The sequence below is a fragment of the Chiroxiphia lanceolata genome, chromosome 27 (assembly GCF_009829145.1).
Source record: "Chiroxiphia lanceolata isolate bChiLan1 chromosome 27, bChiLan1.pri, whole genome shotgun sequence".
NCBI lineage: Eukaryota > Metazoa > Chordata > Aves > Passeriformes > Pipridae > Chiroxiphia > Chiroxiphia lanceolata.
The window spans coordinates 2,440,908-2,458,879 of NC_045663.1; the positions used below are offsets into that span (position 1 = coordinate 2,440,908).

Genomic DNA, 17,972 nt, shown 5'->3' on the forward strand with positions numbered 1-17,972 from the left:
GGTGGCACTGCCAGCAGTGTCCCAGCCTGGTCACAGTGTGTGGGGTCCTGATCTTGGCATTGCCACCCGTGTCCCACCCTGGGCACAGTGTGTGGGGGCATCCTGGCACTGCCACCAGTGTCCCACCACATGAACTTCTCATCTTGGCACTTCCCCCGGTGTCCCACCCTGGGCATTGTGTGTGGGGTCCTCATCCTGGCACTGCCACCAGTGTCCCCCCCGCTGCCACCCCGTGGGCTCCTGACCCTGAGCTCCCCCCCCAGGGCCCCCCAGGGTGAAGGGGGGAGTCGGGATGAGCCCCCCAGGACACGGCCGTGGGCACAGAACAGGGTGGCACTGCCAGAGGTCACCCCCCGTGGTGGGGGCTCACCCTCATGGTGTGTGGGGGCTGGTGGCACTGCCACCCCCCCGCCGAGGGTGGTCCCCCTGGCACCATCCGGGGGGATTCCCAGGAATGGGGGGCTCCGGGGGCTGCCCCTGTGCCCACGAGCTGCCCACGCGTGGTGGCCGGGCCGGGGACACTGGGGTGGCACCGGCTGGCGCGGGGGGGGCACAGAGGACACGGAGAGGGGGCCGAGATGCTGCGAAACACGATTTTTGGGGGGGTTCCTGCCGGGGGAGGGGGTGCCCTCCCCCCCGCCGGGCACCGGGGGCACATCGGGGCATTTTCAGGGCCGGGGGGCAGCGGGGGGGCCCCGTGCCCACCACGGCCCCCCCTGGTACGGGTTGTCCGTGGCCACCGCGGCGGGGGGCGGGGGCAGCTTTTTGGGGTCCCGCGGCGGGGGGGGCACCACGTTCTGGTAGATGGGCGTGTCTGGGGGGGCGGGGCGTGGTTTGGGGTGTGGCCGCTCCTGTCCCCCAGGGCGGGGCACGGGGGGTGGCACCGGGGGACCCCCGGGGGAGGTGGGGGGGCCACACGAGTTTTTTGGGGGTGTTTGGGCAGGAGGGAGGAGGGGCGGGGGCCAGGGGGCAAAGGGGGGTGGGGGATTTGGGGTTGGGGGCTTTGGGGACGGAGTATTTGGGAATGGGATATTTGGGGACAGCATTTGGGACTTAGGGACAGAGTGTTGGGGAAGGGGTATTTGGGGTTGGGGTATCTGGGATTGGGGTATTTGGGGTTGGGGTATTTGGGGATGGTATTTGGGGAGAAGGCATTTGGGGACAGGGATATTTGGGGACGGGGATATTTGGGGCCAGGGATATTTGTGGTCAGGGTATTTGGGGAGTGGGAGGTTTGGGGATGGGGTATTTGGGGATGGGGTAATTGGGGATGGTGTATTTGGGGATGGGGTAGTTGGGGATGGGGTATTTGGGGAGAGGGTATTGGGGGAGGGGGTATTTGGGGACTGGGATGTTTGAGGATGGGGTATTTGGGGATGGGGTATTTGGGGACTGGGAGGCTTGGGAATGGGGTAATTGGGGATGGGGTATTTGGGGATGGGGTATTTGGGGATGGGGTATTTGGGGAGAAGGCATTTGGGGCTGGGGATATTTGGGGCCAGGGATATTTGGGGACTGGGATTTTTGGGGATGGGGTATTTGGGGATGGGGTATTTGGGGACTGGGAGGTTTGGGAATGGGGTATTTGGGGAGGGGGTATTTGGGACCGGGGTTACCTGAGCTCCTGTGACAGCAGTAGTAGCCAAGGAGGGCTGTCCCCAGGAGGGCTGTGCCCCCCAGGCCCCCCAGCACCCCCCATAGCACCCCTGTGAACACACACCCAGCAGGGTCACCCCCTGCCACCGCTGGCACCCGGACAGGGGCTGGAGGGGACAGAGGGGACAGTGGGGACAGAGGGGACACACAGACCTGCCCCATTGCCCCCAGCAGCTGCTACCGGGAGGGGAGAGCAGTCAGGGGTGGCCCTGTCCCCATCCCTGTCCCCATCCCTGTCCCCATCCCTGTCCCCAGCCCTGTCCCTGTCCCTCCTACACTGTGCCCATCCCAAACCCACCAGGCATCTCCAGCAGGGGACCCCACCAACCCCTCAGAGACCCCACCAACCCCTTCAGGGACCCCACCAACACCTCAGTGATCCCACCAACCCCTCAGAGACCCACTGACCCCTCAGAGACCCACTGACCCCTCAGTTACCCCACCAACCCCTCAGAGACCCCACCAACCCCTTCAGGGACCCCACCAACCCCTCAGTGATTCCAGTAACCCCTCAGAGACCCACCGACCCCTCAGTGACCCCACCAACCCCTTCAAGGACCCCATCAACCCCTCAGTGACCCCATCAACCCCTTCAGGGACCTCACCAACCCCTCAGAGACCCCACCAACCCCTCAGTGACCCCACCAACCCCTTCAGGGACCTCACCAACCCCTCAGTGACCCCATCAACCCCTTCAGGGACCTCACCAACCCCTCAGTGACCCCATCAACTGCTCAGTGACCCCATCAACCCCCAAAATGATGCCACCCCCCCAGGGACCCCATCAACCCCCCCAGGGACCCCTTCAACCCTCTCAGGGACCCCTTCAACCCCTTCAGGTACCCCACCAACCCCTCGGTGACCCCATCAACTCTTTGGTGACCCTATCAACCCCCAAAACGATGCCACTCCCCCAGGGACCCCATCAACCCCCCCCCGGGATTCCATGAACCCCTCGGTGACCCCACCAGCCCCACAACGATCCCCCCAAGCCCCTCGGTGACGCCACCTCCCCGTGCCCCCCTCCCTGCCCCCGTCCCCAGTGGGGTGTCCCGTTGGCCCCCCAAGCCAACGGGACAACCCGTGGCAGGGTTGGGGGGTTCCGGTGGTACCGGTGGTGCCGTCGTGCCCGGTGCCGGTGACATCGGTGACGTTGGTGACGTTGGTGACGATGATGACGGTGCCCGCGCCGGTGGCCGTGGCGTAGCGGGGGATCTCCAGGGTCACCCGGCACAGGTAGCGCCCGCTGTCGTTGTCCCGCACCCGGGGCAGGCTCAGGGTGGCCCGGGGGGGCTGCCAGGCCAGGCGGAGGGGGGGGGCACAGGGGTCGGGGGGCGCGGGGCCGAGGGTGCCCAGGCGGGTGGCACAGAGCGCCCCGCGCCCCCCGGCCCTCACCCACTCCATCCGCAGCAGGTACCGGCCCTCGGCCACCTCCACCCGGCAGCCCAGGGCCACCGTGTCACCCGCTGTCACCCGCGCCTCGCCCGGGCTCTGCAGCACCCGCAGGGCGCCCGCTGTGGGGACAGCGCGGGGGTCGCGGGGGGCTGTCACCCCCCAGCCCACCCCGGGTCCCCCCTGGGTGCAGGGGACAGGGGGTGCCAGGCTCGCTGCCCACGCGTCCCCTGTCACTGCTGCCTCTGACCGCGCGCCCCATCCTGTCACCACACACCCTGTGCCCTTCCTGTCCCTCCATCTCAGTCCCCTCCCTGTCCCCCACCTCAGTCCCCTCCTTGTCCCCCCATCTCAGTCCCTTCCCTGCCCCTCCACCTCTGTCCCTTTTCTGTCCCTCCACCTCTGTCCCTTCCCTGACCCCCATCTCAGTCCCTTCCCTGCCCCTCCACCTCTGTCCCTTTTCTGTCCCTCCACCTCTGTCCCTTCCCTGTCCTCCATCTCTGTCCCCTCCCTGTCCCTCCACCTCTGTCCCTTTCCTGTCCCCCATCTCTGTCTCTTCCCTGTCCCCCATCTCTGTCCCTTCCCTGTCCCTCCACCTCTGTCCCTTCCCTGTCCCCATCTCTGTCCCCTTTCCTATCCCCTCACCTCTGTCCCTTCCCTGTCCTCCATCTCTGTCCCTTCCCTGTCCCTCATCTCTGTCCCCTCCCTGTCCCCCCTCACCCTCCCTGACCCCACCCTGTCCCCTCCCCGTGTCCCCCCCGTCCATCCCTGCCCTGTCTCCCCCTCCACCCCTGTCCACCCAACCTGTCCCCACGCAGTGTCCCCAACCCTCAGGACAGATGTCCCCAGCAGCCCCCCTGCCCCAGTGCCCCGTGGGTGGCCTGTCCCCCCCCCTCCTCCGGCCCAACCACCGTGTCCCCCGTGTCCCCCGTGTCCCCCCACTCACCGCCGAGGAGGGGGATGAGGACCCCGAGCCCCCACATCCCGCCCCAGCCCCCCCTCAGAGGGGCCGCGTCCCCCCGTCCCCGCGCTGTCCTTGTCCCCAAAGCGCCGCTGTGTCCCCGCAGCCTCCTGGCCCTTCGTCACCCCCGGAGATGTGACACCGCGGCTTCCGCCCCGCGCGGTGACACCGGGGGGGGACACGGGGACAGGGAGGGGCCGGGAGGGGGGGAGGAGGTGGGGATGGGGACGGGGATTCCAGGGATTTGGACGGGGATGAGGACGGAAATAGGGATGGGGACCGGAATGGGGACAGGGATGGGGACAGGGATGGGGACAGAAATAGGGATGGGGACTGGAATGGGGACAGGGATGGGGACAGGGATGGGGGTTTGGACAGGGATGGGGACAGGGATGAGTAAAAGGGATGGGGAGAGGGATGGGGAGAGGGATGGGGACAAGGATGGAGACAGGGATGGGGAGAGGGATGGGGAATTGAACAGGAATGGGATTGTGGACAGGGATTTGGACAGGAATGGGGACAGGGATGAGGAAAGGGATGGAGACAGAGATAGGGGTGGAGACAGGGATGGGGAGAGGGATGGGGACAAGGATGGAGACAGGGAAGGGATGGGGAATTGGACAGGAATGGGGACAGGAACAAGGAAAGGGATGGAGACAGAGACAGGGATGGGGACAAGGATGGGGACAGGGCTGGTTTGGGGACAGGGATTTGGACAAGGATGGGGACAGTAATGGGGCCTGGAACAGGGCCAGGGCTGGGGCCAGGGGTGGGGACAGGCAGGGAGGGCTGTGGGACACCCTTTGGAGCAAGGTGGTACCTCTGCAGGCCCCCAACCCGTCCTGTGTCCTTTCCAGTCTGACCCCACACATGAGATGTGTCACCTGGAGACCCCTCCGGAGTCCCCCAAGAGGGGGACACACCTCCTGTCCCCGGGAGGGCTGGGGAGGCCCAGCACGGCCACCCGGGGGAGTGGGGAGGGCGGGGGGTCCGGGACTGGGACACTGTGTGTCCCATGTGACACTGTCCCTGCTCTGCCCCCCGTGTGACACTGTCCCTACACTGTCCCCCCTCAGTGTGACACTGTCCCCTCTCTGTCCCCCCATGTGACACTGTCCCTACACTGTCCCCCCTCAGTGTGACACTGTCCCCTCTCTGCCCCCCATGTGACACTGTCCCCCCCCTCGCCCCCCTTTCCCTGTCGGACCCCCCACCCCGGGTGTCCCCCCAGGACTACAACTCCCATCACGCCCCTGACCACACCCACTATAGACACGCCCACACATAAACCACACCCCACCCACACATCCCGGTGGGCGTGTCCGGTGGGCGTGGCCTGTCGGGGGCGTGTCCGGGGGCGGGGCGGGGGCGCCGCTCCCCCTTTGTTGGTGTCGGCGGGGCCCGAGCGGCGGCGGGGCCGGCCCGGTATGGGCGACCAGGTGGGGCCGGGCCGGGCCCGGGGGGCACCGGGGGGCACCCGGAGGGCACCCGGAGGGCAGGGAGGAGGAGGAGGAGGAGGGGACGGCGGGATGGAGGAAGAGGGGATGGAGGGATGGGGGAGGGAGCGGGAGGGGGGGTGGAGGATGGAGGGAGGGAGGGAGGGATGGAGAGGGAGGGAGGGAGGGATGGAAAGGTGGAGGGAGGAAGGAGGGGAGTGGGGAGGCAGGGAAATGAAAAGGGAGGGATGAAGGAAGAGGCGCCGGAAGGATGGAGGAAGAGGGGATGGAGCGATGGGGAAAAAAGGGAGGAAAAGGAGAAGACAGGAAGGAGGGAAGGAAGGAGGGAGGGATGAAGAAGAAGGGATGGAGGAAGAGGGGATGGAAGGGTGGAGGAAGGAGGGAAGCGGGGAGGGAGGGAAATGAAGAAGGAGGAATGAAGGAAGAGGCGCCGGAAGGATGGAGGAAAAGGGGCCGGAGGGATGGAGGAAGGAGGGATGGAGGAAGTGGGGATGGAGGGATGGATGGGAGAGGGACGGAAGCCAGAGGGATGGAGGGACAGGGAAAGAGGGAGGGAGGGAGGAGAGAAGACGGGAAGGAGGGAAAGGAAGGAAGGAAGGAGGGAGGGGGGGATGGAGGAAGGAGGGACAGGGATGGAGAAGGAGGGATGAGGGACGGAGGATGGAGGGATACAGGGGTTGAGGATGGCAAAGGAGGGACGGAGGGGGCTCAGGAGGGACAGGGGGGCTCAGGAGAGATGGGGGGCTCAGGGGGGATGGAGGGGGCTCAGGAGGGACGGGGGACTCGGGACTGTCCCCTCGCTGCCCTCACACACACACACACACACTTGCCAAGTCATGCGGCTCCTCCAGCCCGGAGCTCCCGGCCCTGTCCCCGCTCCTGGCACGGCCGGGCCCGGTGGGGACGGGGACGCGCCCCGGGAGGGTTCGGGGGGGCCCGGGGGGTGCCCGGGGGTGCCCGCGGGGGGCTGACTGCGGGCACAGGGTGCCGGGCAGGAGTCTCTGCGGAAGATCATCACCACCCTCGCCGTGAAGAATGAGGAGATCCAGAACTTCATCTACTCCCTCAAGCAGATGATCCAGAATGTGGAGGTACCGGGGGAGGGAGGGGACCCCCGGGTGGGGTAGGACCTCCCTGTCTCCTGGGGACCCTTGGCTGGGATCTCCCTGCCCCCTGGGCACCTTATAGTTGGGATGGCACCTCCCTGCCCCTTGGGGACCCCCTGGGTGGGATGGGCCCTCCCTGCCCTTTGGGGTTGCCCTGGGGTGGGACTCATGCCCCCTGGATACCCCTCAAGGCGGGTTGGGACCTCCCTGTGCCCTGGGCACCCCCTGGGTGGGATGGCACCTCTGTGCCCCCTGGGCACCTCCTGGGTGGTTGGAACCTCCGTGCCCCCTGGATGCCCCCTTGGGTGGGATGGGACCTCCCTGTCCCCTGGGTACCCCCCTGGGTGGGACCTCCCTGCCCCCTGTGGACCCCCGGGTATGGGATGGGCCTTCCCTGTCCCCTGGGTATCCCCATGGCTGAGATGGGACCTCCGTACCCCCTGGGCACCCCCCTGGGTGGGACGGCACCTCTGTGCCCCCTGTGGACCCTCTGGGTGGGGTGGGACCTCCCTGCCCCTTGGGGACCCCTGGGTGGGACCTCCCTGCCCCCTGTGACCACCCTGGTATGGGATGGCACCTCCCTGTCCCCTGGGTACCCCCTGGGTGGGACCTCCCTCTCCCCTGGGTACCCCTCTGGGTGGGATGGCACCTCTGTGCCCCCTGTGGACCCCCCGGGGGGGGTGGGACCTCCCTGCCCCTTGGGGACCCCCTGGGGTGGGACCTCCCTGCCCCCTGGGTGGAATGGGACCTCCCTGTCCCTTGGGTACCCCCGTGGATGGGACCTCCCTGTCCCCTGTAGACCCCCGCTATGGGATGGGACCTCCGTGCCCCTGGGCACCCCCTGGATGGGATGGGACCTCCCTGCCCCCTGGGTACCCCCCTGGGTGGGGTGGAACCTCCCTGCCCCTTGGGGACCCCCGGCTGGGACCTCCCTGTCCCCTGTGGGCACCCTGGTATGGGATGGGACTTCCCTGTCCCCTGTGGGAGATGGCACCTCTGTGCCCCCTGGGTACCCCCTGGGTGGGGTGTCCCCTCGCTGATGCCCCGGCTGGGGGGGTGGGTTGTGCCCAGGCCAACTCGGCGCGGGCGCAGGAGGACCTGGAGGCCGAGTTCCAGTCTCTGTACTCGCTGCTGGACGAGCTCAAGGAGGACATGGTGATGAAGATCAAGCAGGAGCGCGCCAGCCGCACCTACGAGCTGCAGGTGGGCACCACACCCCCCCGTGCCCCCCTGTGCCCCCCCTGTGGGCACCCTCACCCACCTCCCACCCCTTCCCTGTTCCCTGTTCCCTGTTCCCTGCCCGTTCCCAGGCCCAGCTCGCCGCGTGTTCCAAGGCCCTGGAGAGCTCGGAGGAGCTGCTGGAGGCGGCCAACCAGGCCCTGGGCGCTGCCAACCACCACGACTTCTCCCAGGTGGGGGGCCCTGCCCGGCTGCCCCCCGCGCTGGGCAGGGTCCTGACACCCCCCCTGTGCCGGCTGGTTGATGCCCCCCCCGGGATGGGCACCCCCCGGGATGGGCACCCCCCGGGATGGGCACCCCCTGGGATGGGCACCCCCTGGGATGGGCACCCCCCTTTCTCTCTGTACCGGGCTGGCTGTGGGGCTGGGGGGGAGCACGAGGAGCACGGGGGACCCCAAAAGGATGCCCTGGCAGGGACACACGGGGGGCACTGGGATGTGTGCCAGGGGGGCACTGGGGGGGTGCAGGGGTGCTGTGCTGTGGGATGCTCTGGGATGCAGGGATGCTGGGCCATGGGATGCAGGGATGCTGTGCTCTGGGATACAGGGATGCTGTGGGATGCAGGGGTGCTGTGCCATGGGGTTCCACTGTGGGATAGAGGGATGCTGTGGGATACAGGGATGCTGTACCGTGGGGTTCCACTGTGGGATGCAGGGATTATGTGCCATGGGATGTAGGGTTGCTGTGCTATGGGATACAGGGATGCTGTGGGATATAGGAATGCTGTGCTGTGGGATGCTGTGGGATGCTGTGGGATACAGGGGTGCTGTGGGATACTGTGGGATGCTGTGCCATGGGCTGCAGGGGTGCTGTGGGATGCTGTGGGCTACAGGGATGCTGTGGGATGCTCTGGGATGCAGGGACATGCTGTAGGATACTGTGGGATGCTGTGCCACGGGCTGCAGGGACATGCTGTGGGATGCAGGGACTCTGTTGGATGCTGTGGGATATAGGGATGCTGTGGGATGCTGCGGGATGCTGTGGGATGCTGTGGGATACAGGGATGCTCTGGGATGCTGTGGGATGCAGAGACTCTGTGGGATGCTGTGGGATGCAGGGACATGCTGTGGGATGCAGGGACATGCTGTGGGATGCTGTGGGATGCAGGGACACGCTGTGGGATGCAGGGACACGCTGTGTGCTGCTGTGCCCGGGGGGTCCCGCATGCTGCCCCCCCTCCCTGGCTCTGCAGTTCTCACCTGCTTCTTCTCTCCTGCTCTTCCCTCTGCGCTCACAAGGCGGCCAAACAGATCAAGGATAGGTACGGCCCCCCCGAGACCCCCTGAGACCCCTCGAGACCCCCCTGAGACCCCCCTGAGACCCTCTAAGACCCCCCTGAGACCCCCCCGAGACTCCCCTCGAGACCCTCTGAGACCCCCCTGAGACTCCCCGAGACCCCCTGAGATCCCCCGACCCCACTAACCCCCCACCTCTTCATCCTCCACCTTCTCCTCCTCTGGGGGGCCATCCTGGGGGTCCCTGGATGCCACAAATGGGGTCTCCAGGGTGCTGTGCCCAGGGGTGCCATTCTGGGGGTCCCTGGATGCCATGGGTGGGATCCCAAAGGTGCTGTGCCCGGGGGTGCAGTGGGTGCCATCTTGGGGGTCCCTGGATGCCAGGGGTGGGGTCCCCAGGGTGCTGTGCCCAGGGGTCCTACAGGTCCCACGCTGGGGGTCTGTGGATTGCTGAGCCTGTGGGAGCTGTGGGTGCAGTGCTGAGGGTCCCTGGATGCCAGGGTGGGGTCCCCAGGGTGCTGTGCCCATAGATCCTGTGGGTGCTGGGGGTCTCTGGAATGCCAGGGTGGGATCCCCAGGGTGCTGTGCCTGGGGATGCATCAGGGGCCATTCTGGGGGTCCCTGGAATGCCAGGGTGGAGTCCCAAAGGTGCTGTGCCCTGGGGTGCAGCAGGGGCCATCCTGGGGGTCCCTTGAATGACAGGGTGGGGTCCCCAGGGTGCTGTGCCCAGCGGGTGCCATCCTGGGGGTCTGTGGATGCCATGGGTGGGGTCCCCAAGGTGCTGTGCCCAGGGGTCCTGTGGGTGTTGGGAGTCCCTGGATGCCAGGGTTGGGTCCCCAGGGTGCTGTGCCCATGGGATCTATGGGTGCAGCGCTGAGGGTCCCTGGATGCCACAACTGGGGTCCCCAGGGTGCTGTGCCCAGGGGTGCAGCGGGTGCCATCCTGGGGGTCCCTGGGTACCTCCTCTCCCACAGCCAGAGCCCCACAGAGGGTGGTCCCCTGGGTGCTGGGGTGGCCCGGTGGGCGCTGGGGTGGCCGAGCCCACCCTCCCCACCCTCCCTTGGGGTGGTGGCAGCGCTCAGGGCCGGCTGGGTGCCCTCCCTGGCCCCGCTGAGCCCCGTGCCCGTGTCCCTGGCACAGCGTGACGATGGCACCCGCCTTCCGCCTCTCGCTCAAGGCCAAGGTGAGCGACAACATGAGCCACCTGATGGTGGATTTTGCCCAGGAACGGCGCCTGCTCCAGGCCCTCACCTTCCTGCCAGGTACCAGGGGCACAGGGGGCACAGGGGGCACGGGGGAGGGCAGTGCCCGCCTGGCAGGACAGTGGCACGAGGGTGGGGGGCCGGGGTTTAGGGGGCGAGGAACTGGGAGGGGGCCAGGCTTGGGGTGCCCTGTGGTGCCTCAGCCAGAGGGGTGGGAGGGTGCCAGGGGTGGAAGGAGGAGGGGGTTTGGGTGCTGTGCCCAGGGGTCCTGTGGGTGCTGTACTGGGGGGTCCCTGGATGCCCTGGGTGGGATCCCCAGGGTGCTGTGCTCAGGGGTGCAATGGGTGCCATTCTGGGGGTCTCTGGGATGTCACAGGTGGGGTCCCCAGGGTGCTGTGCCCATGGGGTGCAGTGGGTGCCATGCTGGGGGTTCCTCGAATGCCATGGGTGGGGTCCTCAGGGTGTTGTGCCAGGGATGCAGTGGGTGCCATTCTAGGGGTCTCTGGATACCACACATGGGGTCCCCAAGGGGCTGTGCTCATGTGATGCAGTGGGTGCCATTCTGGAGGTCTCTGGAATGCCAGGGTGGGTTCCCCAGGGTGTTGTGCCCATGGGGTGCAGTGGGTACCATTCTAGGGGTCTCTGGAATGCCAGGGTGGGGTCCCCAGGGTGCTGTGCTCAGGGGTGCAGTGGGTACCCCAGGGTGAGTGTGCCCATGGATCCTGTGGGTACTGGGGGTCTCTGGAATGCCATGGGTGGGATCCCCAGGGTCCTGTGCCCAGGGGTGCAGTGGGTGCCATTCTGGGTGTCCCTGGAATGCCAGGGTGGGATCCTCAGGGTGCTCTGCTCAGGGGTGCAGTGGGTGCCCCAAGGTGGGGGTGCCCAGGCTGTTGTGCCAGGGATGCAGTGGGTGCCATTCTGGGGGTCTCTGGGGTGTCACAGGTGGAGTCCCCAGGGGTGCTGTGCCCAGGGGTCCTGTGGGTACAGTGCTGGGGGTCCCTGGAATGGCACATGTGGGATCCCCAGGGTGCTGTGCCCATGGGGTGCAGTGGGTACAGTGCTGGGGGTCCCTGGAATGACACATGTGGGGTCCCCAGGGTGCTGTGCCCATGGATCCTGTGGGTGCTGGGGGTCTCTGGATGCCCTGGGTGGGGTCTCCAGGGTGCTGTGCCCAGGGTTGCAGAGAGTGCCCCAGGGTGGGTGTGCCCAGGGTGCTGTGCCCGTGGATCCTGTGGGTGCTGAGGGTCTCTCTGGAATGCCAGGGTGGGGTCCCCAGGAGTGCTGTGCCCAGGAGTCCTGTGGGTACAGTGCTGGGGGTCCCGGGAATGGAACATGTGGGGTCCCCAGGGTGCTGTGCCCATGGATCCTGTGGGTGCTGGGGGTCTCTGGATGCCCTGGGTGAGGCCCCCAGGGTGCTGTGCCCATGGGGTGCAGTGGGTGCCATTCTGGGGGTCCCTGGAATGCCAGGGTGGGGTCCCCAGGGTGCTGTGCCCATGGATCCTGTGGGTGCTGAGGGTCTCTCTGGAATGCCAGGGTGGGGTCCCCAGGGTGCTGTGCCCGGGGGTCCTGCAGGTCTCACCCCAGGGGTTTGTGGGTTGCCGAGCCCATGGGAGCTCTGGGAGCCCGGGGGGTGCCCGGGGGATGCCCAGGGGGTGCTGGGACCCCCCCGTGTGTGAGGGAGGGGGTCCCCTGGCACGGCTGCTCCCGCGGGCAGTGCCCAGCGCGCCCGAGATCGACCTGGCGGAGTCGCTGGTGGCCGATAACTGCGTGAGCCTGGCATGGAGGATGCCCGAGGAGGGCGGCAAGATCGACCACTACGTGCTGGAGTATCGCAGGACCAACTTCGAGGGGCCCCCCCGTGCCAAGGAGGACCAGCCCTGGATGGTCATCGAGGGCATCAAGGGCACCGAGTACACCCTGTCTGGTGAGGGCACGGGGCTGTGCCAGGGGCTGGGGGGCAGGGCCAGGGGCTCTAGGGGACAGTGCCCACCCCCTGCCCTGCTCTGAGACCTCGCTGTGCCCACAGAGCTGTTTGACATGAAGCAGATGAATTTTTGGGCACAGGGGCTGGGTGGCAGTGCCAGGCTGTGCAGGGGACATGTGGATGGCAGTGCCCACCCCGTGCCCCTCTCTGTGACCCCACTGAGCCCACAGTTTGACATGTACATGAATTTTCAGGCATTGGGGCTGTACCAGGGGCTGGATGGCAGTGCCAGGCTGTGCAGGGGACACAGGGGTGGCAGTGCCTGTGCCATACCCTACTCTGTGACCCTGCTGTGCCCACAGGGCCAAGGTTTAACATGAAGCACATGAATTTTCAGGCAGCAGGGCTGGATGGCAGTGCCAGGCTCTGTAGGGGACATGGGGGTGGCAGTGCCCACCCTGTGCCCCTCTCTATGACCCTGCTGTGCCCACAACCAGGACAGCTGCCAGGGTTGAAGTTTGACATGAAGTACATCGATTTTCGGGCACAGGGGCTGGGTGGCAGTGCCAGGCTGTGCAGGGGACATGGGGGTGGCAGTGCCCACCCTGTGACCCCGCTGTGCCCGCAGGACTGAGGTTTGACACGAAGTACATGAATTTTTGGGCACTGGGGCTGTACCAGGGGCTGGGTGGCAGTGCCAGGCTGTGCAGGGGACATGGGGATGGCAGTGCCCACCCTGTGACCCCGCTGTGCCCGCAGGGCCAAGGTTTGACATGAAGCAGATGAATTTTCAGGCACAGGGGCTGGGTGGCAGTGCCAGGCTCTGCAGGGGACATGGGGTTGGCAATACCCATCCCATGACCCTGTTTTGCCCGCAGGCCTGAGTTTTGACATGAAGCAGATGAATTTTCAGGCACAGGGGCTGGGTGGCAGTGCCAGGCTGCTCAGGGGACAGGGGGGTGGCAGTGCCCACCCTGTGCCCCTCTCTGTGAGCCCGCTGTGCCCACAGGGCTGAGGTTTGACATGAAGTACATGAACTTTCGGGTGCGGGCGTGTAACAAGGCCGTGGCGGGCGAGTTCTCGGAGCCGGTCACGCTGGAGACCAGAGGTGGGTACCGGGCTGGGGTGGTTGGCAGGAGTCCCCCCGTGCCACCCCGGGCTCAGGGGGCGCTCACAGCGGGTGTTGCCAGCGTTCACGTTCAAGCTGGATGCCAGCACGTGCCACCAGAACCTGCGGGTGGAGGAGCTGAGCGTGGAGTGGGACGCGACGGGCGGGAAGGTGCAGGACGTGAAGGCGCGCGAGAAGGACGGCAAGGGCAGGACGGCCTCGCCCGCCAACTCCCCTGCCAGGTAGTGCCAACCCCCCCCAGGGTCACCCTGGAGCTGTGTCCCCTTCCTGGGCGGTGCCAACCCTGCCCCTCTGTCCGTGCCAGGGTGGTGCAGTCGCCCAAAAGGATGTCCCTGGGCCGGGGGGGCCGCGACCGCTTCACCGCCGAGTCCTACACGGTGCTGGGTGAGAGGGGGGCACCCTGGGGGTACCTGGGGGGGCCCTGCAGGGACCTGGGAGTGCTGGGGGGGGCTCTACAGGGACCTTGGGGTGCAGGTAGGGGTGGGGGCACCGAGGGGAGGTGATGAGAGGGCACCCCGTAGGTATTTGAGGGGATCCCGCGGGCACAGAGGGAACAGGGCACAGGGGTGAGGAAGGGGGGTGTGGGGCACCCAGAGGGACCTGGTGGGTTTGGGGATGGGATGGGGCACCCCTGGGTGCTGGAGGGGCCTTACAGGGACTCTGGGGTGTGGGTAGGGGTGGGGGCACCGAGGGGAGGTGGTGACAGGGTGTTTGGGGTAACCCTGTAGACATGGAGGGGATGGGGCACCCAGAGGGACCTGGTGGGTTTGGGGACAGGATGGGGCACTCCTGGGTGCTGGGGGGGCCCTGCAGGGACCCTGGGGGGGTGGGCACCAAGGGGAGGTGATGACAGGGCACCCCATGGGTGTTTGGGGGGATGCTGTGGGCACAGAGGGAACGGGGCACAGGGGTGAGGGAGGTGGGTGTGGGGCACCCAGAGGGACCTGGTGGATTTGGGGACAGGATGGGGCACCCCTGGGTGCTGGGGGGGCCCTACAGGGGACCCTGGGGGTGCTGGGGGGACCCTGCAGGGACCCTGGGGTGTGGGGGGGATGGGGGCACTGAGGGGTGAGGGTACAGAGGTGCCACAGGGCACCCTGTGGGTATTTGAGGGGATCCCACGGGCACAGAGGGAACAGGGCACAGTGGTGAGGGAGGTGGATGTGGGGCACCCAGAGGGACCTGGTGGGCTGGGGGTGGGATGAAGGACCCCATGGGTGCTGGGGGTCCCTGCAGGGACCCTGGGGTGCAGGTAGGGATGGGGGCATCAAGGGGAGGTGATGACAGGGCGTTTGGGGTAACCCTGTAGACATGGAGGGGATGGGGCACACGGGTGAGGGAGGTGGGTGTGGGGCACCCAAAGGAACCTGGCAGGGTTGGGGACAGGATGGGGCACTCCTGGGTGCTGGGAGGGCCCTGCAGGGACCCTGGGGTGTGGGGGGGATGGGGGCACTGAGGGGAGAGGGCACAGAGGTGATGACAGGGCACCCCATGGGTATTTGAGGGGATCCCATGGGCACAGAGGAAACAGGGCACAGGGGTGAGGGAGGTGGGTGTGGGGCACCCAGAGGGACTTGGTGGGGTTGGGGACAGGATGGGGCACCCCTGGGTGCTGGGGAGGCCCTACAGGGACCCTGAGGGTGCTGGGGGGACCCTGCAGGGACCCTGGGGTGCAGGTAGGGGTGGGGGCCCGAGGGGAGGTGATGAGAGGGCACCCCGTGGGTGTTTGGGGTAACCCTGTAGATATGAAGAGGGCACAGGGGTGAGGGAGGTGGGTGTGGGGCACCCAGGGGGATCTGGTGGGCTTAGGATGGGATGGGGCACCCCTGGGTGCTGAGAGGGGGGGCTGCAGATGCCCAGGGGTGTGAATTGGGAGCAGGGCATGGAGGGGAGAGGGCACAGGGGGTGATGCAGGTGGGCAGGGGGCCTGGCGGGGTGGGGGACAGGCCAGGGCATGCAGTGGGTGCTGAGGGGGACCCTACAGTCACCCAGGGATGTGGATGAGGAGGGTGGCACAGAGGGCAGGGGGCACAAGGGGGCATCCAGGGCACCCAGAGGGACCCATTGGGGCTGAGGATGGGACAGGGCACCCTGTGGGTACTGGGGCGGACCCTGCAACCACAGAGGGCAGAGGGCACAGCGGGTGCTGTAGGTGGGTATGGGGCGCACAGAGGGCCCTGGTGGGGCTGGGGATGGGATGGGGCACCCTGTGGGTGCTGGGGGGGACCCTGGGCCACCCCATGAGGGGGGCACTGAGGGGGCAGAGCACAGGGGATGATGCAGGTGGGCACGGGGCACCCAGAGGGACCCACTGGGGCTGAGGATGGGACCGGGCACCCCGTGGGTGCTGGAGAGCCCCTGCAGGCACCGAGGGCAGGGGGCACACAGAGGGTGATCCGAGTGGCCATGGGGCACCCAGAGGGCCCTGGCAGGGTGGGGGCCATGTGCCAGAGCTGTGCCCACCCACAGGGGACACCCTGATCGACGGGGACGAGCACTACTGGGAGGTTCGGTACGACCGGGACAGCAAAGCCTTCGGGGTGGGGGTGGCATATCGGAGCCTGGGCAAGTTCGACCAGCTGGGCAAGACCTCGGCCTCCTGGTGCCTCCACCTCAACAACTGGCTGCAGCTCAGCTTCAGTGCCAAGCATGCCAACAAGGCCAAGGCGCTGGACGTGCCCGTGCCCGACTGCATCGGCGTCTACTGCAACTTCCACGAAGGTGGGCGGGCTGGGGGGCACAGGGCAGGGCTGGGGGTGGGCATGGGGGTGTGCCAGTGCTGTGGGTGTCACCACTGCCACCATGGGAATGAGTGTGGGTGTTGCCATGATCGTGGGGACCAGCGTGATCACCGTGGGCATTGCCAAACCCCTGGGAACCAGTGTGGGCATTGCCATGACAATTGGGATCAGTGTGATCACTGTGGGCATTGCCACCACTGTGGGCATTGCCACCACCACCGTGGGCATTGCCACAACAACCATGGGCATTGGCACCACCATGGCTAATAGCATGTCCACCATGGGCATTGCCACCACCATGGGCATTGCCACCACAATGGGAACTACTATGGGCATTGCCACCACCACCGTGGGCATTGCCACCACCATGGCTAACAGCATGTCCACCATGGGCATTGCCATGACCATGAGGACCAGTGTGATCACCGTGGGCATTGCCACCACTGTGGGCATTGCCACCACCATGGGAACCAGTGTGATCACTGTGGGCATTGCCACAACAACCGTGGGCATGGCCACCACCATTGCTAACAGCATGCCCACCGTGGGCATTGTACCATCACCATGGGCATTGCCACCACCATGGCCACCAGTGTGGGCACCGTGGGCATTGCCAGCACCGTGGGCACCAGCATGTCCAATATGGGCACCAGAGTGTCCACTGTGGGCATTGCCAGCACCATGGCCACCAGCGTGTCCACCACGGGCACCAAAGTGTTCACCAGGGCCATGGCCACCCCCATGAGACTGACATGCCCACCATGGGCAGTGCCAGCCCCACGGCCACCTGTGTGTCCACTATGGGCAGTGCCACCACTGTAGCCACCAGAGTGCCCAGCATGGCCACCAGTGTGACCACCACGGGCATTGCCACCACGGTGGGCACCGACACATCCACGACAGTCATTGCCAGTCCTGTGGGTGCCAGCATGTCCACCACAGGCACTGCCAGCCCCATGGGCATCACCACTGCCATCGCCACCACCATGGGCACTGCCAGCCCCACGGGCATCACCGCTGCCATCACCACCACTGTGGGCAGTGCCAGCCCCACAGGCATCACCGTGGCCATAACCACCACCATGGGCACCGTGCCAGGGCTCTGCAAGCTCTGTGCCCACCCCGTGCCCACCCTGTGCCCCTCCCCTGTGCCCCCACAGGCTTCCTCTCCTTCTACAACGCCCGGACCAAGCAGCTGCTCCACACCTTCAAGGCCAAGTTCACGCAGCCCGTGCTGCCAGCCTTCATGGTACGGGGTGGGCAGGGCCGGGGCCGCTCCCCGGGGGGTGCCAGGGCCTCGGCCCCGGCCCCTCACGGCCCCTCCTGTGCCCTCAGGTGTGGTGTGGCAGCTTCCAGGTGACCTCGGGGCTGCAGGTGCCCAGCGCCGTGCGGTGCCTGCAGAAGCGGAACAGCACTGCCAGCAGCTCCAGCCTGCCCTAGAGAGCCGTGCCCCCTCCCACCGCGGGCACACCCCCTCCCCGGGGGCACGAGCACTGAATGTACCCCCCTGACACCCCCCCCGGGCACCCCCCGATCGCCGCCCTGGCAGGGCAGTGCCAGCCCCCCCCTCCCCACCACTCTGTGCCCCCCCACCCCCGCCACCGAGAGCTGCTTTGGCCGGAATAAATCGGGATGTAGGAGTGACCTGGGCGTGGGTGGGGGGCACGGGAGGGGCACGGGGCGGGGCTGGTGGGGTGGCACCCCCAGGGCACGCCCAGGGCACCCCTAGGGCACCGGGAGACATGAGGGGGCTGAGTGGGGCACAGGGTTCTTTACACGGTGCTCCCCAAATATCTGGGGGGGTCGCCCCTCCCCGGTACCCCCCCAGCACTAAGGGGTGCCCTGCCGAGGGGGCCTGAGGCTGGAGGGGCACTGCTGCCCTGAGTGGTGCTGGCACAACGTGGGGGGCTGCCGGTGCCCCCCCCAGACT

General features: G+C 67.0%; 1 protein-coding gene across 2 annotated transcripts; it reads left to right on the forward strand.

Moving 5' to 3' along the window:
* Positions 1–5,363: 5,363 nt before the first annotated feature.
* FSD1 (fibronectin type III and SPRY domain containing 1) lies at positions 5,364–17,500 on the forward strand. Of its 2 annotated transcripts, none has more exons than XM_032712073.1 (13): positions 5,364–5,448; positions 6,450–6,557; positions 7,644–7,775; positions 7,883–7,984; positions 9,050–9,072; positions 10,187–10,308; positions 11,963–12,172; positions 13,182–13,280; positions 13,363–13,522; positions 13,606–13,685; positions 15,771–16,022; positions 17,203–17,291; positions 17,378–17,500. In XM_032712073.1, the coding sequence occupies exons 1-13, from the start codon at positions 5,437–5,439 to the stop codon at positions 17,480–17,482; spliced, it is 1,494 nt and encodes a 497-aa protein (XP_032567964.1). In that variant the 5' UTR covers positions 5,364–5,436; the 3' UTR covers positions 17,483–17,500. The 2 variants fall into 2 exon arrangements, with proteins under 2 accessions (XP_032567964.1, XP_032567965.1); XM_032712074.1 differs by having other exon boundaries at positions 5,422–5,448; positions 6,462–6,557.
* Positions 17,501–17,972: the final 472 nt, after the last annotated feature.